Below are 26,851 nucleotides of genomic sequence, written 5' to 3'. Positions count from 1 at the left end.
CCCTCTTTTGGATATTATCAAATGTGAAGAGCATTCTAAAGTTGAGCAGATTTAAGGTCATTTATTAAGAGGACTGCTCTTTTCTGAAGAACATCAAGCATTCTTAGGGAGGTTTCTGATGAGCCATCCCAAATATAAGAACAGTATTTCTAAAGTTGGGCAAGGATTTATATAGTGTTTTAGAATTATACTAGTGGGAAGTTGTATCTTCAACAAAAGAGGACACCAAATTTTTTGGAGGCTACAGATACAGAATAACTGTATAAATAAAAATTTAATTTTTCCCTCTTGACAAAAATTAGCATGTGAAAAAACAGTTATACTTACTTTGCCTATTCAATGTACATGAAGGACAGAACCATTCTTCGATTGGAATGGTTTCTAAAGGAGGTGATAAGCATTCGCAATGATAACCCAAATCACAAGAATCACATAAAAGCAGTCTATCTTCATGATCACTTCTACCACATATTTCACACAATGTTATATCATCCTCAACAGGATCATCTTCTGAATGATGGCATTCAACTGGAATCTGAGAAAACAATACAAAACCTAAGCACACACCATTATTATATACATCTAAATATGAAATGAATATTTTAAATCCACATACACGGATTTCCACTGGCTGATCATCATCATCATCATCATCATTTATTAATTCTTATAATGACAAACACAAATATGGTCATTATATACAGTATGGTGAAAAAAAAAAAAAAAGTGCTAAATAACTACAATGATATATGTTGTACTACAATGATATATGAAGTTCAGTACTGTTCTTTTTGCACCATACTGTATTACTATTACTGGAAAAGACCCACCGAAAGCCCCACTGATGCTTTTCTCAAGGAAATTCACTATAATGCGCATTCCAATATACAGAAAAATGGATAAAATCCAATTTGCCATTATTATTATTATTTTATTTGCCAGCCTGGCTGGCTGAGTGGTTAGCGTATCTGCTCTCCAGCCAAAAGGCTGTGGGTTTGAATCCTGCCGTGGGTATAGATGTTTGTGATTGTTTGTAGAAATACTAGTGGGGTGGTCGGCGGTAGATGGCATTGGTGCAGTTGCAGTCAGTTGGTGGATTGAGTGATGGAGACAGAGCTATAGAGCAGGTGCTCTCTTGATGAGTCTTTGGACTCCCTGGAGGTGTTATGTAATAATAGAAATAATAATTTATTTATTTTTATTTTTGGAAAGTGGGAACATTTAAATTTTTTTAATTAAAATTTTTAAAATACTGACTGCAGAATTGGTATAAATGATAACATCATAAATAGTGATGTTTGTTACAGCAATACGTGATAAGGGAACATAGAAAAATACTATAAATATGATATAACCACTCGAAATATAATATCACCGCTTGAACAGTAATGTAGAGTCTGATATGTTAAGGAATAGACATGATAATAAACACGAAAAGAAAATATAAGGAACAGTAATGTAACCAAGGGTCATAACGATACTGGTTACTAGAAAAATTAAATATACACACGATACAGTCACTGCAAAATTCGATGATCATATCAATGAGGGCTCATGTCACTTGTCATAATATATCAAGAATCATAATCTATAATATAAATTATAATATAATCAGTATAGAAGAAGACCTTGGTTCGATTCCCGTCCATAATGTGAAAAACCTTTATCTGGTCTCTTCGACTAAATGCAAGGTAGAGGGATTTTTTTTCTCCTCGAAACTCAGGATTTTTGCCCCTCAGACAGACAAACCAGCCAGGAGAACACACACAACTGATAGACAAGAAATACATTATAACCAATAGCTTCATAAGATGGTATACTGTACTATCCATATGGGACTGGCCGCTGTCTCATTATGCTAATTAATTAATTCATAAATCATAGTGATCTCTTATAATATACATTTAAAATAGAGGTCAATAGTATTTAGTCCCATGAGGTAGGCTTTCAATCTTTTTCTGAAACATATTCTGATTTTATTTCATTTGGGAGTTTTCAAAGAATTTATGAAAAATTTCTTTGTTAGCCTTAGGTACTACATGCAAGTTCTGGCAAATGAGTAAACCATAGTCCACAATATATACCAAAAAATTTACAATGTTATTTCTTACATATAATATACAACAATGAAGATAGAGTTTTTGTAATGGCAAACAGATTGTTGGATGAATATGTGAATTTAATAATGGCTATAGCTCTAATTATTCTATTATAATACAGCTATATTGCCTGCTTCAGTTTAGGAGTACCCCTGTTTAAATGTCATTGGCTATTTACTCATGGGTTCTTAGGGCATTATGAGTGTAGATGTACTAAAAAGTATATGTAGCTTAAGGAATAGAAATTGCACATACCTTTTTCTGGGTGTTGTGGCTTTTCCTCTGTCTGCGATGTCGAGAACTGCAGAGTGTGTGTGGTGTGGCCCCACACCACACACACACTCTGCAGTTCTCGACATCGCAGACAGAGGAAAAGCCACAACACCCAGAAAAAGGTATGTGCAATTTCTATTCCTTAAGCTACATATACTTTTTAGTACATCTACACTCATAATGCCCTAAGAACCCATGAGTAAATAGCCAATGACATTTAAACAGGGGTACTCCTAAACTGAAGCAGGCAATATAGCTGTATTATAATAGTTTATAATGAGGAGTAACATGGGAGTTTTCCCAGAAATAATATATCTAATTATTCTATTTTGTATTTGAATCAAAGGAAGTCTCTGTAGCTCAGTCATTATAAATTAAGTCTTTTGGTAGGAAAGACCTGGGTTTGATTCTCGTACAAGATGTGAGGAATCTCTATCTGGTCTCTTTCAATGAAAGGTGAGTTACCTGGTCTCATATGGAGGGAGGAGGTTTTTTTCACTTGAAAATCGTGTTTTTCGTCCCCTATAACAGGCAAACTGGCCCTGTTAACACATGCATCTACAGACATGGGATACACCAAGAGGCATAAGGCTAACCACCTTATCCTAAAGATGGTTGCAGTTGCAAGAATTAAAAACCTTGACACTGTCAAAGGTAGAAGAGGAGGATTAAGAAAGAAAGATCAAAGGAAGCAGATTATTGTAGGTGATATCATACTGCAGTGAGGAATTTACCCAAGAAAAGTATAAGCATCTTAAGAATGTTGCATGTACAAATTTTTTAATATAATATATTCTGTTAATTATGAACCTCAATTATTTGTTAAAAATGAGATATGTATGTTCCATGTATCGAGTATCGTATGTATCGATATGGAGGCCCAAATACTTGTCTGATTTTGCTTTTTTGACTAAGCTATAATCACAATTTTGGATATCACTACATTTTGTTTCATGCCATTTTATACTTATATTGTGATTTAGCTTATCTGTTAACGTGAAGTACATATATCTCATTTTATCAGTATTAATATTAAGATTATTATTGCTAAACCACTTATTTGGTTTCAACAAATCATGGTTAATCAATTTTCTAGATCCTCAAAGGTCATTTCAGTGTATACCAATATGGGGTCATCAGCGAATATCATTTTGTGAAAAAGTTTGTATTTGCATATTTATTATTAACAAATTTATGATCTGTCAACACAAATTTATATTTGTATTGACAGATCATTAACATATATTAAAAATAGGATGGTTCCTAGCACTGAGCCTTGTGAGACTCCACATTTTATTATTTTTATTGTGCTTTTGAATGAGCCATAGCCAGTATACTGTTTTATATTATTCAGATAAGATTTGAACCAATCATTAGTAACTCCTCTAATGCCATACTAGACATATTCAGTAGTAGTAAGTCATGATGAACACAGTCGTATGCTTTAGATATATCAAGAAAAATGGTGGCTGTGTACATTCCTTTAACTTATCCTCCAATAAATTGTTTTGTTATATCACTAAGTATGAAACGGAATATTTTGAAGTAGAGACATGATTGAAAAAAAAAAAAAAAAAAAAAAATTGCAAGACCTCCTAGATTTTATGGTCTTCCAAAGATTCATAAGATTGACTATCCTCTTCGTCCAATAGTAAATTGTATTGATTCTCCTACTTACCGTATAGCCAAATATCTAGCTAAATTATTGAAATCTTACATTGGTAACTCTAATTCTTTTTTAAAGAACTCCTCAGATTTCTTACAAAAATTAAAAAATGTCTCATTACAACCTAGAGATCTTATGGTTAGCTTTGATATAGAATCTTTATATACCAATGTAATTCTCAAGGAAACTTTAAAATTACTTGCTGACATCGTTCCTGAAGACATTATAAAACTTTTCGATTTCGTAATACATTCTGGATATTTCGTATGTCAAAATAAATTTTACAGTCAAGCAGAAGGAACGGCCATGGGAAGTCCTCTTTCTCCTGCTTTAGCCAACTTTTATTTAGAACATTTAGAAAAAGTCCTCTTCTTATCTATTTGCCCTCAACCATCCTTTTGGGTAAGATATATAAATGACATCTTTACTATTTGGCCACACAGCAAAAACTCTTTACCTTCTTTTTTAAACAGTATCAATTCCTTACATCATCGTATAAAGTTTACTATGGAAATAGAAGAAAACAACCAGTTATCTTTTTTTAGACGTTCTCCTAATCCGGTCACCTTCAAATACTCTTACATCTACAGCATACAGGAAACCAATGTTCACAGGTCGTTATATTCTTAAAGAATCAGCCCATCATCCATGTCAAAAAACAGGAATTATAAAATGCCTCATTAGAAGAGCCAAAACTAATTATTCTACTTTTGATTATCTACAGAAAGAACTTTCTACTATTCAACAACACATGAAACTCAATGGCTTTTTCTGAAAAAAGTACTCAACATCCTATCAATTCTTATAATCCTCCACAAAACTACAAAGTTTCAATACGTTGAGTGCCAATTCCTTATATCTCCGGTATTTCAGAACTTATCGCAAGAATTTTAAAGAAATATGACTTAACAGGTACATATTCACCTATTAACAAATTGTCTTCTCATTTTCCTTCTCCTAAAGACAAACGCTCAACTTTATCTCTTCCTGGAGTTTATCAAATTCTTTGCAACTGTGATCTCTCTTATTTTGGACAGACTGGACATTCTCTTGAAAAAAGCATCCAAGAACATCAATCCTCCATTCTTCACAACAAACCTGAAAAGTCTGGATTGGCTCAGCACGGGATTAAAACTGACCACAGCATCCTTTGGGCCAGGACTCACTTCTTGCATAGATCCCGTTATAGGTTTGAAAGCTTGTTCAAGGAAAGCGTTGAGGCCTTGCTCCATCGTCCTAACCTGAATCGTAATGACTGTATAGCTATTTCAAAAATCTGGAAAAGTCTAATCAAGATTACTCGTTAATTTTTTTTTTTTTCAATCATGTCTCTACTTCAAAATATTCCGTTTCGTACTTAGTGATATAACATCATGCAGCATGTTCATTTTTTTAACTATCTATTGTTAATAATCTAGCTTGTATTTTTTAAAACTGTTCTTGTAATACCACTGAGGATGGTCTGCTATTTCCAGCCGAAATATTTGGTTAATTAAATATCTTTCTTGTGTTTACATGAATTTATCATTCAATTCTGTGACTTGTTTGAAATGCATGGTCTGACAGGCCTGATTTATCATAGTGAAGGAATATAATGTGGTGTTTATGTTCATCTTTTCTTATTGGGATGGTGCACCCTGTTTCCTCCTATGTTAGGCAGGTTGCAGGTGCACTGAATTTTGTAAACCCCTGAGTGGGAAAGGTATAGAGGAGGATCTTTAGAAGAGCTAAGTAAATTTCGTAATTTTGCATTAGGTTTGAAGGTTGCCTTAATATTGTATTTATGTAGTGTTCTATCAATTTTTTCTGATATACCCCTAATGTATGGTGTATGGCTATGGCATCCTTGTAATCTTTTTTTTTTTTTTTTTGTAGCCATTTTTTACAAACATTTGGCTAATAATTTCATATTCTTTGTTTAAAGCCTGTTCATTGGAGCAAATTGTTAGGGCTCTGTGTTTGAAGGTGCTGTTCACCCCTAGTTTTTGTATTGGATGATGGTATGAATTTTTATGTATGTATTGGCCTGTGTGTGTGTGTGTGTGTGTGTAGATTTTTAGTAGACCTTGTAATAGGCCTGAGGGAAGAAGTGACAAGTGTGCCTTATACTGATATATATGAAAAGTTTATTTTATTTTGTGAATTAATTTTTAATTTTGTACATATTTGTTTAATAATTTTTTTTGATTTAATGTTTTCCTGATGATGACCTCAATACAGAGGTCAAATATTATTTTCTTAATTATAAGTAATTATTCCAACACATGTTTTTGTCTCCATAAATTCTTCACTATGAATGCTGACCACTGTATAACCTAAAAAGAAATAAATTGTCAATTCATCAATAAAAGAGACTGGAACTGTAAAACATTTCAAATACATTTTATAAAACATGAGAATTTCAAATAAATATACCTTTCTGATAATTCTTCCTCCTAATTCTTGCAGTTGAAATAATGTTGTATATTCAGTTCTATCTACAGGACAGGTGTTAACGTTCTATTTAAGAAAGAAAAAAAAAAGTGATATAATCAAGATATATTCAAAAAATTAAATATAATTTTTCCCCAAAACTTAATAAAAATTATTTAAGTTTTAATGATTTATGTTTGCTAAAAATCTTGAAAGAAAGCTTATAAAATAATGCTACTAAATCAAATTCTTCAGTTTGTATAGCTCAGTGAAACTAAGTGGAAGTGGTGTTTGCACTATGTATACTCCTCAGCGCAAGGCCTCCCAAAGGAAGAGCATTGTAAGATCAATTCTAGTCATGACTAAAGGAACTTTTGCTAAGCCGTTCTTCAGCTGGTTCCCAAGTTAAATGATTTCTGGCACAAGTGCTTGTTTTGAAGGTTTTTTATCACATAAACTTAAGAAAATCAACAATAGAATCCACATCATTTCAGACATTAAAAATATTGCATTAGGGACCACAAGATGGCAGCACTTGTTATCTGCCCCTTCACTTGATGCTGCTCAAATTTAGTAATTGTCCTGAGTCAGCTATCTCTGATTGGCTACCAGTGGAGATTAAACTGTCCATTCAGTCTAAACGGCCTCACCTACTCCCTATAAGGGAATAAAAGCCATTAGCTTAGCTGATCAAATTCTTCACACTAAAAAACATTTCATTATAAACAGCCTTCAGCCCTAAAAATCAGCTTTGTCTTTATACTGGTTCCTACTCATTCAATCTTTCACTCAGAAACTGAACTTTCCTTTTACTTCATAAATCCTTTAGTTTACATCAAAGTACATAGGTATAAAATTTTTCGGTAGAAATATCATCCAGGTTCATTCTTTTTTCTTTATAGAAGTAGTGTATGAAAACAGTCTGAATTTTTTTTATATGAATTCCATCCAGGAAAGACATTAATCAATAATACATCTGTACCACTGGTGGCTAAGGATTAGATAATCTCGAAACGCTGCTCCTCTAGACAATAAACATGGAACTTTTCAAAGCACTTCAAAGTCTCCAGGGTGGAGGTCTCATATTGTACAATTAAATTTCTCTAACACCTATAGGTACTCAACAAAGATCCGTGTCCATGGTAGGATTTGAATTCGCAGTCTGTAATATAACTGGCTAGAGAGCAGATACACTATCTGCTTGGTCAATCAGACTAGCAATTAATAAATATTTTATTATATGTCCAGTTCCAGGGCAGACAAATATAGAAAACATTTCAACAATTTTCCTAGAATGTATTACAAAAGTCCTCCCACCTTATCTGTGGTGGATACATTCCAGACACTCTGCAGATACCTGAAACCACAGATAGTACCGAACCCTATGTATACTATGTTTTTTTCCTATACATACATATGATAAAGTTTAATTTATAAATTAGGCACAGTAAGAGATCAACAACAATAACTAATAATAAAATAGAATAATTATAACAACATACTGTAATAAAAGTTATCTGAATGTGAACGGAATCTTAGCAACCTCAGCACACGTTTTATTATTATTATTTATTTTTATTTATTATTTTATGAAGTGAAGAACTTTCACCTTTTTCGCTTAAAAGGAAGCATTTTACGGCTTCTCTTTGGCATATCTGAATTGCCAGCATCCCTACTCTTGCATTTTGGGGCTATTATTAAATAAAATAAGGGTTATTTGAACACAAGCAGTGTGACACCATGACAGTCGATCTGATAACTGAGAACTACTCAGAACGGTGTGCAATTTAAAACTTATGAGTTGTCTATTACTAAAAGAAAGAGCCATATGCTTCATTTTGGCAATGTAAAATTACATAGGCAAAATGGATATTAGATCCAACATTATTTCAAAGCCGAATGTTTGTAGAAACTATGAAAGTTTCATAAGTTAATCTGAGAGTTTATGAGAATACAATCCTCAGCATCCCTGAGTTACTTAAGTCAAGTAGTGCAAGCTAAGGTAACTTGGGGATGGCGAGGATTGTATTCTGGTAAACTCTCAGGTCAACTTATGAAACTTTTATAATTTCTACAAACAACTGGCTTTGAAATAATGTTGGATCTATTCACTTTGACGATGTAATTATAAATTGTTTATTTCTGGAATTTTCCATTTAATATTTTCTGACCAGGATTGACCACGAATAGCAAACCTGTGGATAAGGGGGGGGGGGGGGGGGTATGGTATTCCAAAAATTTAAATTGTCCACTGTTTTTTTCCTAACATTAACTTATAAGTTTGCTGCTGCATAATAAAAACATTATCTTGTTTGAAAGTATTTCGAGCATGTAATTATTGTCACTGAATTATGACAGACTATTTTGTTCTACTGCCTTCAATATTATCAGTTACTATTTCTTCTTAGATTGCAGAAAAACTCTCTACAAAATCAAGTTTTGAATTTATTCAGGTATCCCCCTATCCAACTTGCTTTTCTGTTACTTTTATCTTCTTATCTTCCACTTGCATTTCCATATCTAAGTGACAGTTGTTCAATAACTTTCTGCCAATGCAGAGATGCCATTATACAAAGTGAGACTTAAGTCATAAATATGACTGTCATCATTTCACAGAAAATATCTGCTAATAAAAGAAATCATATACAATTTCAGCAGATCTACATAGTTCTTAAAGGATCTACACATACCAGCCACTGAATTCATAAAAATCAGAGGTTTCCGTACATGCATGGAACTGCCAATACTGATCCTCTTCAATTCCCTGTGCACAGTTTGGTGAGATATGGGTTGGGAACAGCCTTCATTAAATGCTTCAATCAAATACTGCACACAGGAAGTTGTTTGTCTATACAAGCCTTCTGAGATGATGACGATTTCATTTCTGACAGACCGTCTTAGGACCACAGTTACACCTCTTAGACAATGTGGGTTACTTTTCCATTGATTAAACACCCAGAATATCTACCTTTTGAGAAACCAGTCAACTCTGCTGTTTTCAAAATCATGGCTCCAGCCAGACGGGCACCCAAAATAAGCTCTAATCAAACTCAGAGAAATCAACACTACTGACAATTACTGACCAGCAACATTCTTAAATAGATGCCTAGAACAAATAATGACACACGTGACCAAGTATTTTGCATATACTTTGTATATGCAAAATACTTGGTCAATATGCAAAATAAAATATGCAAAATAAAATGGATGTACATAAACGTCACTTATACTTTGTATAAGTGATGTTCAGTGAACATCTGCATAAAGGTTTCTATTCAGTGGCCAGTTATGTGTATATAATTCATTTATTATCATTTTAAGTTGTTTAGGATTATTATTATATTATTATACAGACTTTATAAGAAGTCCAAGAATTCAAAAGGAGGATCTTTCTAGTCACACAAGCCTAAATACTTGTCATATTTCTCCTTGAACACATTTACTGAAAATGCACTCACAACACCCAATGGTAGACCATTTCACATGTATTACATTACACAAGAAAATGGATTTCATATGCTTCCTAACCACACTGAAACTTAGCTTCCAGGGGTGACCATGAATTCTTTACCACCTGCCAAAAGTTGCAAAATACATTTGTATCTATGAGGGGAAGTCTGGAAAGTTCTGATAAATACCTAGAACAAAAATGACATTAAAACAACTGATATAAATAACCACAAGAAAGAACATACAAAGATATAAGAATATAAGAACATAAGTTACCTTAATAACTCTGCTACTAGCATGTACTTTCTTGTGGTTATATCAGTTGCTTTAATATCACTTTTGCTCATCGGAACTTTTCAGATCCCCCCCACCGTATACTGTAAGATCCCCTTAAAAACTTGTATATTTAATAATGTCACTCCACCATTTATTTCTCAAACTTTGAAAACCACATTCCTTCAATCTGTTCTGGTATATGGTCTTTTCAACTGCTATTCTTCTCTCCATAGAACTCAAGTGACTATCTCTGTCAAACTCTTAACATAATTCCAAACATAAATTAAAGTCGTCAAATGGAATAATAGCCTTCTTATTTCTATAAATTAGTATTCTCTTGAGCAGTGTAGTTATCCAATGTGATGATAAATGCCTTAATAATGCAGTCCCTAATAATATCATAATCTGTCTGTGATTATGTCAGTTCTGTAATGCATAACCTTATACGTCAGTACTGAACTGACATTTGATAGAAAACTAAGCTGTTCAAATCAACTACAATCCTCGTCATTCTCCACAACTTTATATCATAAGCAAATAACTGATATTAACTCCGCCATAGATGGTCCCAAGCCCGACTGAGAAAGGTATGGCAAAGGGCTAATAAAACCCCCCTTTCCAATAAAAATTAAATGATTATGGAAACTAAGAATCCTGAACAAACCATAACTGATGAAAGGAACAGAATACTCTGCAAGACACCAGAAAGTGACTATCTCAGCTGGGAAGTAAAAACTGTAAAAATGAAGTCTCAGAGTGAAAGCCTTTTGGAAGTTCTAAGATGGAAAAATGTAACTTAAAATTTGTAACTTAAAACATATAAGGTTCTTACATGGAATGTAAGAACCTTATATGAAACTGGAAAAACAAGACAGGTTATCTCAGAAATGGATGCTTATGATATAAACATCTTGGGAATTAGTGAGCTCAGATGGATAGGTTTTGGACAGATGGTAACTGGAAATAAACATACAGTCCTATACTCTGGTCACGAAAACACACATAAAAGGAGTAGCACTAATACTAAATAAAAGGACTAAAAGTTGCCTTATTGAATGGGAACCAGTAAATGACAGAATCATTATTGCACATTTCAATTCAACATTGTCAAAATGCCAATAATACAAATTTATGCACCTACAAATAATGCTGAATGAGAAAAAGGAAAAATTTTATGAACAACTGCAAAAAGTAATAGATAAAATACCCAAACATGATATTCTTATAATGATGGGCAATTTTAACACAAAAATATGAAGAAAAACTCAAGACAGTTGTAAAGCAATAAGAAAAGAAGCTTGTGGTAGAATAAATCAAAATGGTGAAAGATTAATAGAATTTTCTGAGATAAACGACCAATTAGTTGGAGGTAGCCTTTTTAAACACAAAGATATCCATAAATTTACTTGGACTTCCCTAATGGAAAAATCAGAAACCAAATTGATTACATAATAATAAATGGAAAATACAGAAGATCACTTCTGAATGTAAAGGTAAGAAGAGGAGCAGATATTGAATCAGATCATATCTTAGTACTAGCCAAACTAAGATTAAAACTTAAAGCAAATAAAATAAACGAAAGTAAGAATAGAAACAGATATGATATAGCAAAACTAAATAACAAAGAAATAAAAGAACAGTTCATTACATCTATTAGAAACAGATTCCCAAAACTGGAGCAAATGGATGAAGAAGAAAATGACTGTCAAAAAAGAGTAAATGATAAATGGAAAAAGTTTCAAGATGCTTATAAACATTTAAAGTTGACTGGAGGAAAAATAAACAAAGAATAGATAACACAAAAAACCTGGAATTTAATTAAGGAAAGGAAAACAATAAAAATACCACAAGACAGTACAAAGTCCAAAAGGCTTTATCAGATATATATATATATAAAAAAAAATATAATTCTGTTGATAAAGAAGTAAAGAAATAAGCCAGAATAGACAAAAGGTCTTACACAGAAAGCATGGCAATGTAGGCGTAGAGCAGCAGACATGGGACAACTTAATACAGTATATGAAATAATAACGTGAAAATTGTCTGGAAAAGAAATTGGAAACTTGCGTAAAGGATAAAAATGAAAAGTTAACAAAGGAACAGGAAGTAAAAGATGATGGAAACAATATTTTAGTGAAACTTTGAATGTAACATAAAGTGGTGACAAAGTTAATGCACAAGAACTTCTAATACAGTTAGAACAGGAGAACAACATAAACTAAACATAAGCATTGAAAGAATCATTCCAAATGAAGTAATGAACGCAATAAAGAAACAAAAGTCTGCAAATGCATGTGGAAATGACAACATATATATTGAATTACTGCTGCAAATGAATTAACTCAATTATACAATCTGATTCTGGAAACTGAGAAAATACCGGATCAGTGGAAGGAAGCAGTGATAGGGAAAATACCAAAAAAAGGAGACCTAACAAAATGTGAAAACTGGAGAGGAATCAGCCTTTTATCTGGGCCAGGAAAGGTATTTAGCAGGAATATTAATGGAAAGAATAAAAAATTAAATCAAAGCTAAGTGAGGGAAGAACAAGAAGGCTTCAGAACCAGGGCTGGAATCATTACAACAGATCTTCATCTTCAATAAAGGTCGAAACCGGTCTGGGTAGTGGCCATTCCCTTAATGCATAGGATTATACATGTCCGCAAGGAGATGTGCTTTGCATGGTGGGAGATACTGAGACAAGGAGTGATGAGAGCTTAGTCCGCCTTTGCTACGAGTTGCCAACAGATGCACTACCTTGCCTCAGTCCTGAAGATATTTCCAGGCACAAACTTTGTTTGCTCACACTTGGATAAAGGATTAAACTAAATTTATTATAGTCTAACCAAGTGCAAAATAAACTTCCAACATCTTTCTCTAAATCCAGAGTAATTTAATAATAAGGTGGTACACCGGTTGGCAACTCGTATAGGTAAATATGACCTCTCCATTGCTTCTGCCTTAGTATCACCACTTTTGGGTCTACCTCCCACTGACGAGACCTCAATAAAGGTTGAAACTGGTCTGGGTGGTGGCCCTTCCCTTAATGCATGGCATTATACATATCCGCAAGGAGATGTGCTTTGCATGGTGGGAGATACTGAGACAAGGAGTGATGAGAGCTTGGGCCACCTTTGCTACGAGTTGCCAACAGATGCACCACCTTGCCTCAGTCCCGAAGATATTTTCAGGCGCAAACTTTGTTTGCTCACACTTGGATAAAGGATTAAACTAAATTCATTATATTGCAGCATACAAGATTAAAACAAAACTGAAGATCTTTTTAAGTAATGTTAGATCTGTCCTACCTCTATGGAGTAGAAACTTGGAAAATAAATAAAATGCAAGAACAAAAGTTAAACAGTTTCCAAACCAAATGTCTTAGAAAAATTCTAAAAATTTATTAGCCAAACCAAATATTAAACAAAGTAGTTTATAAAATAACTAACACAAAGAGTATTCAAGAGGAAATCAAACTGCGTGGATGGAGATGGACGAGACGTACTCAGGATGAACCATGACGACATCCTAAGGGTGGCTCTGACTTGGACCTCTAAAGGAAGGCATAAGAGGAAAACCAAACTCACATGGCAAAGGATGATGAAGGAGGAGAGAAACGAAGCTGGATGGGTGAGCTGGTTAGAAGTAAGAACACCGGTTCGGGACAGAAAGGATCTTAGCCTTATATACCACGGGGCACAAAGAGAATAAGTAAACAAGTAAATAAATAACTGATATTATATTCTAGATCATCTCCAATATCATGAATATACAATTCAGATAATAATGACCAAGAAGAGAATCCTACTGTACACTATTGGCCACCATCTTTTAGACTTTACACCTCCAAACATCACTTCTTTCTAATACATGTCAGCTGCTATCCTATCCATACCAAAAGCCAATTTGCATATCCATCCATTCGGGTTGTGGAAGAACCAACCTCCTCATATGGAATCCTGTCTAATATCTTGGGGAAAATCCAGATGTACTGTGATCCATTCCTCACATCAACTCTGCTGTCATTCTTTACATAATGTGAGTAGACTGCTAAAGGACTTTAGCAGTCTACTCACATTTAACTTTGCTAACTGTAACAAAGTGCAATCCTCTATAGAGGATCATGTATTATCTATTCTCTCTGCATGAGGGTCCCAGCCTCTCCAATACAGGTAACCACCATTTTATGCAGGGGGGGGGGGGGTATTTCCATGAAATACCCAGCAAATTTCCATGTTAAACAGAGGACAAATATCATTATTTTCACATCTTTTGACTGTTTTTTTATTTATTGATTTTCTATTTTATTTTTACAGGCTGAGAGACTTATTCATAAGGCTCTCAGCCTGTAAAAAGTGAGAGCCTTATTCATAAGGCTCTCAGCCTTATTCATAAGGCTCTCATCTGTAAAATGTCTGTATTATTTGCATGTTGATGGGTATCGATTTTTTATTTAAATCTACAATCCATGCAAATTAACAATTTTTCTAAGTCTTGGATGGTTTCGCTTCGTTAATTTTATCCTTATCTTTAAAGATTGTTCTCACTGTCGACTCGCTTAATTTAAATTCATGTGCGATACATGTGAATGTGAAATTCATGTCAATAATCTTAAAACAGGACTCAAGATTTTTTATGATTTTTAACTTTGTATCCAAACTGATAACAGCATGCCTCTTTTTATATGCCAGCGTATCCTCAACGTCATGAGGATACGCTGGCACATAAAAAAATTGACATGTTTAATAAGGGTGCAAATTAAACCTGTATTAAATTATGGATATGTGGAAACAACAACAGCAGAAGTATTGAAATGATATTTACATATCTGTTATTAATAATTTCTTCAAATCAGCAATGAATTTTGAAATCGCAGATATGAAATGATGGGCTGGGTAATATGCAGCACATGCATAGAAACATACAGATGATGGCATAGCATATATGTATATAAAGTCTGGAAAAAAATGCATAAAAGCAAATCCAAGTAAATCAGGGGTTACCTGTACTTTAATAACCAATCCAAAGATTCAGATTGATCTAGAACTAATTACATTAGTTGTAGCTCCCACCACTGCATAATGGAATTATCTTATTCCTCCATTCATTCATTCATTAGGATCAATACAACATAGCAATGCTCATTCATTAAGAATTTTACTTATGCTAAGATCAAGCTGACTGACAACCAGGTTACAGGCAATGCTTGCAACACCTTTCATACCTTCAACTCAGATCTATTCATTTGTATAGTTACCTCACCGTCTAGAACAGTGATTTTCAACATTTTCCATAATACGGTACATCTAGACTAATTATTAAAATTTTGCGGCACACTAAAAACATCATCGTCATCAAATTCCTGCCATGTCCCCTCAAGGGGTGTACAGGATATGATAGTACTACATGAAAAATTTACATCATTACTAACTTCCTATCTACAATTTTCCTCCAAATTAGTCTGTTACTTGTCAAGACTCCAACATTACCAGATCTTATATTTCTATCATCTAAGGCACTTTGTACAGTATCAATCCACCTATATCTTGGCCTTCCTCTGGATCGTTTTCCTGCCAACCTGGCAGAGAACACTTGTTTTGCTAATCTTTCCTCTCCCATTCTGTTTAAGTGACCATACCACCTGAGATTAGCTCTGCTAACACATTCCTGGATGCTGACGTCAAGTTCTTTCCTAATATTCTCGTTTTTAATATGATATTGCCATTGATGCCATCTGTTCACGCCTCTAATTTTTCTCAGGACTCTCATATCGCATATCTGCGGTCTCTAGTCTTTGGTCAAGTGTTTTACTTCTGACCCAGCTCTCAGATCCATAAGTTAAAACTGGTTTGAACACTGTCTTGTATAAAGCTAATTTAGTGTTCCGACTAATTTCTCTCTTATTCCATATGAATTTATTCAATTGACTTCCTACCATACCAGCTTTGTTGATTCTGTTGTCTATTTCCATATTTAATTTACCATCTTCACTAAATATCGTGCCTAAGTAGCCGAAATGTTTTACTTGTTCCACAGGTTCTCCATTCACAACACAGTTGACATTTTGAACAATTCTGCCTATTTTCATTGTCTTTGTCTTTTTATTGCTGACCTTCACACCCCATTGCTATTACAACAGATATTCAACTTAGTCAGAGAATCTTGCAGACTTGTAGTAGATTTATTTAGAAGTATAACATCATCCGCATAAAGTAAAGAGCTGACATTAACATCTCCAATTTTCATATCATGTTTAATACCACTTTCCTTCATAATGTGATAAATATAGATAATGAATAACAGAGGGGATAATGTACATTCTTGTCTCACACCAGATTTAACATTAAACCATCTTCCTGTACTTCCTTCAATTCTAACTGATGACTTACAACTCAAATAAAGACTAAGTATTGCTTGATATAATGCCCAATTGACACCATATAACTGTAGCGTATTAAATAGCTTCTCTCTTGGCACCTTGTCATATGCCTTTTCCAAATCGACAAAACTTAAATACAGATCTTTGTTATATTCCCATGATTTCTCCACTATTTGTTGTAAAGTGAAGATCTGATCCTGACAGCCTCTATTTGACCTGAATCCAGCTTGTTCTTCACCAAGCTTTTCTTCCACAATTCTTCTCAACCGTTTCTCAAGTATACTTGCATAGATCTTGCCAGGAACACTCAGTAGGGAAATACCTCTGTAATTCTCACATTCAGTTTTATTACCCTTTTTATATATGGGTACTATGAGAGCTCTACTCCAATCATCGGGAATTCGTCCCTCTGTCCAGGCTTTCTGAACTATGCAGTGCAGCCACTGTAAGACTTTTATACCACCATACTTCAGCATTTCTGGTCGAATATCATCTACTCCTGCTGCCTTTCCACATTTCAAGCCTTTGATGGCTTTTTCTACTTCAAGTATGGATATGTATTCCTGACTGCATGCCTGGTCAGTGTTTTTTATCACTGTGCTGACATCACTGCTTGTTTCATTTAGCAGTTTTTCAAAGTAATTACTCTATACTTCAAGGATATCTTTTTCTCCTGTTTTCATGTCACCTTTATCATCTCTAACTCCTTTTACAGCACTCTTTCCTCCATTCCTAAGCTTCTCCAACAACCTCCAGAATATTTTGCCACCTTCTTGATATTTATTTTCTATATTCTTGCCAAAGTGATCCCATGACTTTTGTTTAGCTAGTTTTACAAAGTGTTTAGCTTTCTTACATTTGTCTCTATATTCTCTAAGAGCACAAGCTGACTTATTTGCCAGGAACTTTTGATATGCTTTCTTCTTTTCCTTCACTGCCTCTTTAACTTCCTGTGTCCACCATGGAGTTCTGATTTTTCTATCCTTGCAGACAAAGATAGAAAAATTAGACCACATGCCTTTCTCGCTGAATCAATCAGGGTTTTCTTCAAGGCTTGCCACTGAATCTCCAAGGTTTGGTTCCTGTTCTCAAACTCTTTCATTTTTTTTTCCAATAATCTTTGTGTATTTTAGTCTACAGTTCATATCTGAGAGCTGCTCAACTTTTATTCGCTTTAAAACTTTCTTACATGTCATTCTTTTCAATATGAAATTCAATTTTATCCTGCTCAAGCCTAAATAGTGATCACTTCCAATTTCAAATCCTCTGTACACTCTGGTGTCCTGCACCAGGGAGAAAACATCACTATCAATAATGACATAGTGAATGAGACTTTTCTTATTCCTTGCCTCTTCTCTCCATGTGAATTTGTGCACATTTTTATGTTGGAACATGGTGTTAGTAATAACCAGTCCATGTCCTGAGCAGAAATCCAACAGGTATTTGCCATTATTATTAGCTTTGCTCTTTTCTCCAAATTTTCCCAAAATATTTTTGCATGTCTGACAATCATTTCCTACTCTGCTATTTAGATCCCCAACAAGGACCAACTTTTCCTTTTTCATTGTGTCAGTAGCTTTCTCTAGAGCACACAGAGTATTGCCTCTCTTGTTCCTTTATTCTTTCTGAATCCAAATTTCTTCATCCAATAGATAATCTATTTTTGAATAAATTCTATTTTGAATAATTTTTAGCAGAATTTTGCTAACATGTGGGATTAAAACTATTGTTCTAAATTGGCTGCATTTGTTTACATTATTCTTTTTTGGTATTGGTATAATGGTTGATTTCATAAACTCCTTTGGTATTTCTCCTCTATCATAGATATTCACACTAAAAATATATTCTTTTAATTTTTTTGATGATCTGGCAAAAAATACACATAATTTTGATTGATTTACACACATAAGAAGAAGGAAGACCAGACACTAATAAATAAATGTGCAAATTACAACATTATTTCTTTCAATTAATTTGTTTTCATAAATCTCATGGTACACCAGTTGAAAATCGCTGGTCTAGAGCGCTAATGAGTCTGCCTAGAATGTAAACCTTTTACTAATGTAAACATTTATCAACTATTTATAGTGCATTTCTCGCTTTCCTATTATTTGCATTCATTAAGGTTTTTCTATGGTCTAGCAAAAAAATTCTCTCTGACTAAAATTTTTATTACATGGTTTTAAAAAAAAAAAATCTCAGATCTCCCTTGGCCTGTTTAGCTGACTTCTGCTCTCCAACCTTGCTTTTTGCTGCTCCTAAGTCTGACCATCAATCTTCTCCTGATACTACATATGTAGTTTCTTTTTACACAACTCTTGCATTAAGGTTTTATTCATCGATTTAATTCCAATGCAATTTATTCTCTTAACTATTTGGCTCAATCACGTATAGCTTACTTCAGACACCTTTTGAACTACTACCAATTATTTCTATATCATGAAGTTTCACATATCAGGGAACTACTTCAAGCTACCTTTTCAGTTTATTACATTTGCCTCCCTTACAGTTCCACACATATCCCATCTTGGCTTTCAAATGAACTGCCACCTCCATAGTCAAAAATCATGTAATTATTCACTAACCGGAAGCATCAGAATCACCACCTAATTTTACAGACTGATTCTCAGACACTATTAATGGATCAAAAAAATCTTGCATTGCAAGTCACCACCACTGCATGCTATTTAATGTGGTTATCTCTCATCATCATCATCAGTTGCATCAGTCTTGGGACTGGTAGCTCAGCAGCAATTTCCTCCATTCCGCTCTGTCATTGGCTTTCTTCTTAACCTCCTGGTAACTCTTCAAACCCATGCTGTCTTTGACTTGATCAAGAAAGCTTTTCCTTGGTCTGCCTCTTCTTCTTTTCCCCTCTATTTTGCCTTCAGTTATTCTTTTCACAAGTTCATCATTTCGAAGTATATGTCCAAAGCACCTATCCCTTCTAATTTTTATCGAGTTAATTAGAGTTCTTGTTTTGTTTATCTCTCTCAGGACTTGTTGGTTTGATTTTTTTTCTGTCCATTTTATTTTGTTCATGCGGTGCCAGCACCACATTTCAAAAGCCTCCAATATTTTTACATCTTCTCTGCCTAGAATCCAGGTTTCACATCCATACAGTGCAATGCTCCATATCAATGTCTTTACTAATTTTTTTTTCAATTGTAGGTTGAGGTTTCCTTTTAAAATGCTTTTCATCTTAGAGAATTGGGCTTTTGCATTGTTTATTCTTGATGTTATGTCTTCTCTTGTTCTGCCATCTTCTGTTATTAGGCTTCCTAAATATTTAAAGCTTTTCACTTGTTTTATTTGTTCCCTGCTGATGTCTATATGCTCTGCATTGATAGGGATTTTGCCTGTAACAATGATTTTAGTCTCATCTGTGTTGATTTTCATTTTATATTTTTCAAGGTTATTATTTAGTAATTCGAGCATTGTTTTTAACGTTCTTCTGTTTTCTGCTACAAAGGCTATGTCATCAACAAATCTTATACACATGACTTGCTTGCCATTTATCTTTATGCCACTATTTATTTTATCTTTAGTTTCCTGAATGGCCTTTTCAATATATAAATTAAATAAAAGTGGTGAAAGTATACATCCTTGTCTTACTCCACTCCTTATATTTATTATTTTCTCCTTATCACTGATTTTAATCCGTCCATTTTGATTTTTGTAAATTTGATAAATTATTTTCCTATCCCTCAAATCTATGCCAATATTAGTTAGACAATTTAGGAGTGTTTGCTGGTTTACTTTAACAAACGCTTTCTCTAAATCAAGGAAGCAAATGTAAGTATTTTGACTAAGGTCTAATCTTCTCTCTATTATTGTTCTTAAACAGAGTATTGCCTCTCTTGTTCCTTTATTCTTTCTGAATCCAAATTAGTCTTCATCCAATAGACAATCTATTTTTGAATAAATTCTATTTTGAATAATTTTTAGCAGAATTTTGCTAACATGTGGGATTAAAGCTATTGTTTTAAATTGGCTGCATTTGTTTGCACTATTCTTTTTTGGTATAGGTATTATGGTTGATTTCATAAACTCCTTTGGTATTTCTCCTCTATCATAGATTTGGGCTATCAATTGATAGAATAAGGTTTTTGTCTCATTATCTAGATTTTGTAGCAGTTCTATAGGAATATTGTCTACACCTGGACTTTTTCCCCTTACTCATTTCAGACAGTGCTTTATCAAATTCTTCTCGCATTATTGGGAGTTCTAGATTATCTTCATTTTGATTTTCTATGCTGATATCAACATGAAGTTCGTCACCATTATAGAGATTTTCAAGATAATTCTTCCATTCCATTAATATATCCTCAGATTCTATTAGTAATTTTCCATTTTCATCTTTGATGGCATTTTTTGCTGTTCTTATTAAATTTGAAAGTCAGTTTGTTAATTTCTTTATAGGCCTTCTCTATATTTTCTTTTTTTTAAATAATTCATCTATGTTATTACACTGTTCTTCCGGGTATTCTTTTTTGGCTTGTCTACATTTTCTTGTAATTTGATTTTTAAGATATTTGTATTTGGCCACATTTTCTTCTTTAACCTGGTTATCTCTCAGTAACTCTAAATTCTATTTCTCACATCAATGAAATCACTCATGATGATGATATATTACAATTCTTTTTGGATGATCATGGAATGTAGCAACCTCCAATTATATTTTATCTCACACCAAACAATCCCAAACTTACAACCTACATAACTCATCTATCACTACCACTATTATAAATGTAATTATTATGATATTCTAATCCAAATTTATACAATTTTTTGTATATGCATATGATAAGTTTAATGCGAAAAAGATAAAATATGACATACTTCATTCTGGTTTGCCCTGGTAAGTTTACAAAACATTCCACTCTGATGATTATAATGAAAACATTTAATAAGTAATAACCTACAGTTATAAGTTTAAATATGAACAAAAATGTTTAATGTAAAGAATAAAAGAGCCTCTGCATTTTATGATGAATTAAAAAGCCTCCAGAGCTCTGTCAGTATAGAATGAAGTCCTTTGGTCAGAAAGATCTAGGCCTGATTCTTGTCTATGATGTGAGGAACATTTATCTATTAATATTTTTGACTAAAGGTGAGTTAGATGGTCTCATAGAGGGACAGAGGATTTTTCCTCCTGGAAACTTAGGTTTTTTCACCTCACAACAGGAAAACCAATCCCCTCCCACCACCACCACCAACTGACTACACATATCTACAGACATAGAACACTTTGGGGGACTGATAGTAGCATATGCTGGCCCCAGCCAGGAAGTAGTAACTTTTGAGCAATACTTCATCTCAGATTCAAATGCCAATGCTGGTTTCCTGGATACTCCCATTCATTAACAACAACAAACAAGAAATAATTAATTAATTAGTAATAACATTAATTACTCTTCACTTCCTCATTATTTTAAACTTTATAAGGTTATATCCTTATCTGCTCCCTAATGAAACAGGTCAACTTACTTTTGACCACTCTATTATACAGTCCAAACAGAATGTATGGTTACATGTTGCTGGAGAGCAAATGTCCTGCCCAAGAAATCTATTTAAGCAAATTGCACATTTTTCTGCTTCTTCATCAGTTTCACTGGTGTTTATATATGTTTTATCCTTTCCTAATTAAATAAAAAGAAGAATTTGGTTATTTAATTAAAATAAGCAATATTAAATATAACAGGAAAAAGAAATCTTATTATTATTATCATCTCTATTTTTTAAAATCAATCCCACATGAAAAGTGGAAGAACCTAATGCACATTAGTTCCATGTGTAGAGTATAGTCGAAAATCAGGAAAGAGAGAGAACCTACCAACATTTTTCTTAAAAAACTAGATGGTGTAGTTGTTGGGGAAACACTTTGTGAGGAAGGTTGTTTCAAAGAACAGCGGCAGTTGAAATAAAAGCATAGGAAAAGCAGAATTAGTGATTAGTAGTTGGAATGTGAATGGATACTGGGGTACTGCTCATATTTTAACAGGCACAATAGAGAGCAGAGGAATGCTGGATACCAGTTTGACGGAGCATTATCATTGGAAGTACCTGAAGAAAGACAAAGAGCTGAAAAAACAAACAATCTAGGAATGGTTGAAGTGAGTAAGTGAGAAAGGGCCATCTATCAGCTGAATCACTTTCCTCTCAGCATTAAGAATTTTTTGGGAGATTTGTAATGGTAATAGGAGGGTGGTCTGAAAAGTTCTCGGCCTTGACCATTGATGGCAACACTATCGGCACGATTTTTTTTTGTCTAAGTTGGTACATCTGTCATAAGCATCCATGTGAAATTGCAAGTCATTCATTCTATTAAGTAGTTTGTTTTATACAGCTGTCTGAAGCAAAAGTGTTGTCTGTATCCCTTGAAATGGATAAAATTGAATATTGTGCTGTTATAAAATTCTTTGTAAAAGAAGGTTTAATGGCAAAAGAAATTCATTCGAAGTTCATAAAAGTTTATGGGCACTCTTCTCCTTCGTTTTTGACAATTAAGAAATGAAGGGCGTCCAAAAAGTGTAACAACACCAGAAATCATTGATCAAGTGCACAATATGGTATTGTATGACCAACGAATCAAAGTATGTGAAATTGCTGAGACTATAGGTATTTCAAATGAATGTGTAGGATATATTTTGCATGAAGAATTGCAAATAAAAAAGCTTTGCGCAAGATGGGTGCCGCGTTTGCTCACAACAGATCAAAAACTCATGCGCATGAAAATCTCTGAACAGTGCTTGGAGCATTTTAACAAGAATAAAACTGATTTTGTGCATCGATTTATTACTATGGATGAGACTTGGATTCACCATTACACACCAGAATCCAAACAGCAGTCAAAACAGTGGACAGAAGCCTTCAGTGCCAAAGAGGACAAAGTCACTTCCATTAGCAGGAAAAGTCATGGCATCTGTGTTTTGGGATGCTAAAAGCATTTTGTTTATTAATTATCTTGAAAAGGGTAAAACAATAACAAAGGAATATTATTCCGATCTTTTAACTAGACCAGATGAAAACATTCGTGAGAAAAGACACAGTTTGCATGAAGAAAAAATCATCTTTCATCAGGACAATGCACCTGCCCACAAATGGGAAAATTAAGGGATCTGCACTATGAATTGTTGGAACATCCACCCTATTGCCTGGATTTGGCTCCCTCTGACTTCTATCTCTTCCCAAAACTAAAACTCTTCCTCGCTGGTCAGTATTTTTCTTCGAATCAAGAGGTGATTGCAGCTGTAGAGGGATATTTTGTAGATCTTACTGAGAACCACTACAGGGATGGGATAATGGGAATGGGGCATCTCTGGAATAAATGTATTAGTCTTAAGGGAGATTATGTTGAAAATAAAAATAATTTTGAAATTATAAATTTGTTTTTTCATTGTTAGGCCAAGAACTTTTCAGACCGCCCTCGTAGCTGGATGGATGGATGAATATTAGTATCTGGAGCAGAAAAGGATACCAAATTTAGAGGCTGAGGAAGCTAATGATGTGATACATTTATGTCAGGAAAGACTACAGACAAATTATCAGACAGCATCAGAGTTCTGTTGCTGTTTAAGATAATGGTTGTAGATCTTGAAGCTTCAGATGTTTGAAAACTGCAAGGTCTTCATATGAACAGCAGAAATCAAAATGACTATCATTAGTAAAAATGTGGATAGGATTATTGGTCAATAAGTCATTTATATATAGGAGAAAGAGAAGGCAATAGAGTAATCCCTGAGACACTCCTGCACTGGTGGAGAAGCTCCAAGAAGCAATCCACCATGATACACAGTAAATGACCTGAGATGGAAAGCTGGCAATCCAAATAGAGCGGAGGGAAGGTATGACAAATATTAGCAATTTACTGGGCAGGCCTCAATGCTGGGCATGATCAAATATTCAGAAAATGTAAGCAGCATGTTTCTCCAAACCCTTCTATGGCAGGTGTCCAATGATTATATTCATGATTTATCAAACTGACAGAAATGGAGGAGAGATGAAATGCCAAACAAAGTTGGTAAAGGAATTAATGAGATAAACTATCATATGTGGCAAGATGTGAAAAGAATGAAAGAAGCTGAGTAAAGAGTTTGGTCAACATGTGATTAAAGAACAGATTTTGATCATTGTGCAAGTGACAAGCATATTGTCTGTGAATGATTTTAAATAAAGTATGATTGTCATTAGGTGAGTTAGAATAGACTTACCATATTGAGTTCTGGTACTCCATGAGGATACTCGAACAATATTAATAATTTATATTAATAATTCCAGGCTAGTCAACAAGCTGCAGATTTGATTCCCGCTATAGGCATGAACTAAATGTGTCAAGGTGGTAGTTTTGTTGCCCCTGGTGTGAGACCACTGTTCTGCTTATTATAAGCCTGAAGTGGCTTGAAAAATTCTTTTTTTTGTCTCTATAGCTGAGAAATCAAATTATTTAAAATTAGCCCATTTGTGATACCTAAATGGAAGATAAGTTGATAACCTTTGTTGGGAAGGGATTTATATAAAAATAAATACACACACACATACATTGTGGACTGCAGACAAAAAACTAGCAAATAGGAGAAAGAGGTGTGTGTGTGTGGGGGGGGGGGTGATATGATTGAGACTTACAAATTTCTGAAAGATTTATGCAGGATATACAAGAAGATAGAATTCTTATTTTATGGAAGATGAAAAGGTATCCACAGAAGTTGAGAAAGAATGCAGCCAAGAAGGGGGGGAGACAAGAGCTAGATTTTTCTCTCATAGATTGGTGTATGATTGGAATGGACTGCCTTTGGAAACAGTGAGTGCAGGTAGTGCAAATGAATTCAAAAAAAGATATGATAGCTGGTGCCAGTGATGTGTAGCCTTGCTTGATGCATCACAAGGGCATCTCTCTTAATAACAATACATATCACACACACACACACACACACAGTGTGCCCATCAAATGAGACTTTTTTTGTTGTTGTTGTTGCTATATTGTAAATAGAACTAGATTAAAATAGTGTATCATTTTCACTGCAAATGCAATCACTGAGAGAAGTTATAACAATGCTGTATTCAAATACGAATAATTATTTTAAAGGTATTTGTTTTTAACGTTTGCATTATAATGAATTGCAAGCATTTGAAACAATTTTTTTAAATTATTAAATGAATTTTCAGTTACACAAATCCAACATACATACAGCAAAAATTTTAAAAATTTCAATAATAATAATAATAAAATTAATGAGTCAAATGAAGTTTTTCTGTTGGAAAGAATTTAGTTCGGTGAAATTCAGTTCTAGATTTTTATTTTAAGTCATAGATGGGCTCCACACCGAGAAGACAGTTTTGTTTTGTTGTGAGGTCCAAAAGCAGAAAACCCCACTAAGATGCATTCATGGTTTGTGAAAAAATCACTGACTGTTACAACTTAAGATGGGAATGATTCTGAAATTTAGCAGAGCAATTGCATGGTTCAAACAATTTGAATTTAAACTTTTAATGCAAGCACTTCTAACCATGTGGTTGTAACATAACCATGCTATCAACTAGATGGGCCATGACAGCGGTCACTTGATACATGCCAAAAGGCACAATTTTGTTTAAACATTACATTTTTTAGTTATTGAAAAATTAATTACAGAACAGACCAACACTGCAACAATACAACAACAAAAATACAGGAAATGTCGCTTAACATGATTAATTAATCCATCAATTAATGTGAGGTAAGTGAAATCACATTAAGCGAATGCAATAAACAATAAGAATAATTATAATTCATCCATCAGTTAGTGTAAACCTGAAAAAAAAAAATTACAGTATAAGCTATATTAGAGAATAAAATCATCAAAGTTAAGAAAAATCAATTGCTTAAATTTTTATTTAATGTCTAAACATTTGATTGAGCTACTTTTTTACAAAAAAAAAATTAAGTAAAGATGTTTGAATAATGCTTGACTTTTTCATCTCGTCATGCAATTTGTAATAGCTGCGATCGTTTTATCAAGATTTCGGTAGACTTCGAAGCTTCGTTCCATATCAGGATCAGCATCAAACAAAATTTCCTTAGCATACTCAATGTGATTGAAAACTCAAGTTCTTTTGCAGTTAGCTTCTTAGCCGTAACATTTTCTTCTTGTTCGCACTTCTTAACTTCTTCTTCATATGCATGCTGTTCTTCCAATTGAAGGATTTTATTCTCACTTAATTGTTCTGAATGGGAATCGAGCAAGTTTATCACATCTTTATTATCCAGTTCGTTAAATCTAAGTTCTTTCCAATTGTGCTAATTTCTTCAATAATGTT

At 33.8% G+C, this 26,851-nt stretch overlaps 1 protein-coding gene across 4 annotated transcripts in view; it reads right to left on the bottom strand.

Annotated features, from left to right (window-relative positions):
- Positions 1-26,851, bottom strand: part of LOC150098793 (uncharacterized) — a 327,468-nt gene that overhangs the window by 261,403 nt on the left and 39,214 nt on the right. For all 4 annotated transcript variants that reach the window (XM_090405506.1, XM_090405507.1, XM_090405504.1 and 1 more), the window contains exons 4-6: positions 22,046-22,197; positions 6,454-6,537; positions 328-535 (exon numbers count right to left, since the gene is read on the bottom strand). In XM_090405506.1, the coding sequence (XP_090261632.1) occupies positions 328-535; positions 6,454-6,537; positions 22,046-22,197 (444 nt within the window). The remainder of the gene's footprint in view (positions 1-327; positions 536-6,453; positions 6,538-22,045; positions 22,198-26,851) is intronic.

The sequence above is a fragment of the Typopeltis vanoorti genome, chromosome 15, assembly GCF_054136105.1.
Source record: "Typopeltis vanoorti isolate ZY-2024b chromosome 15, IOZ_Tvanoo_1.0, whole genome shotgun sequence".
Lineage (NCBI taxonomy): Eukaryota > Metazoa > Arthropoda > Arachnida > Uropygi > Thelyphonidae > Typopeltis > Typopeltis vanoorti.
Note: the sequence above shows the minus strand (reverse complement) of the source record. Positions and strands in the feature narration are given on the sequence as shown.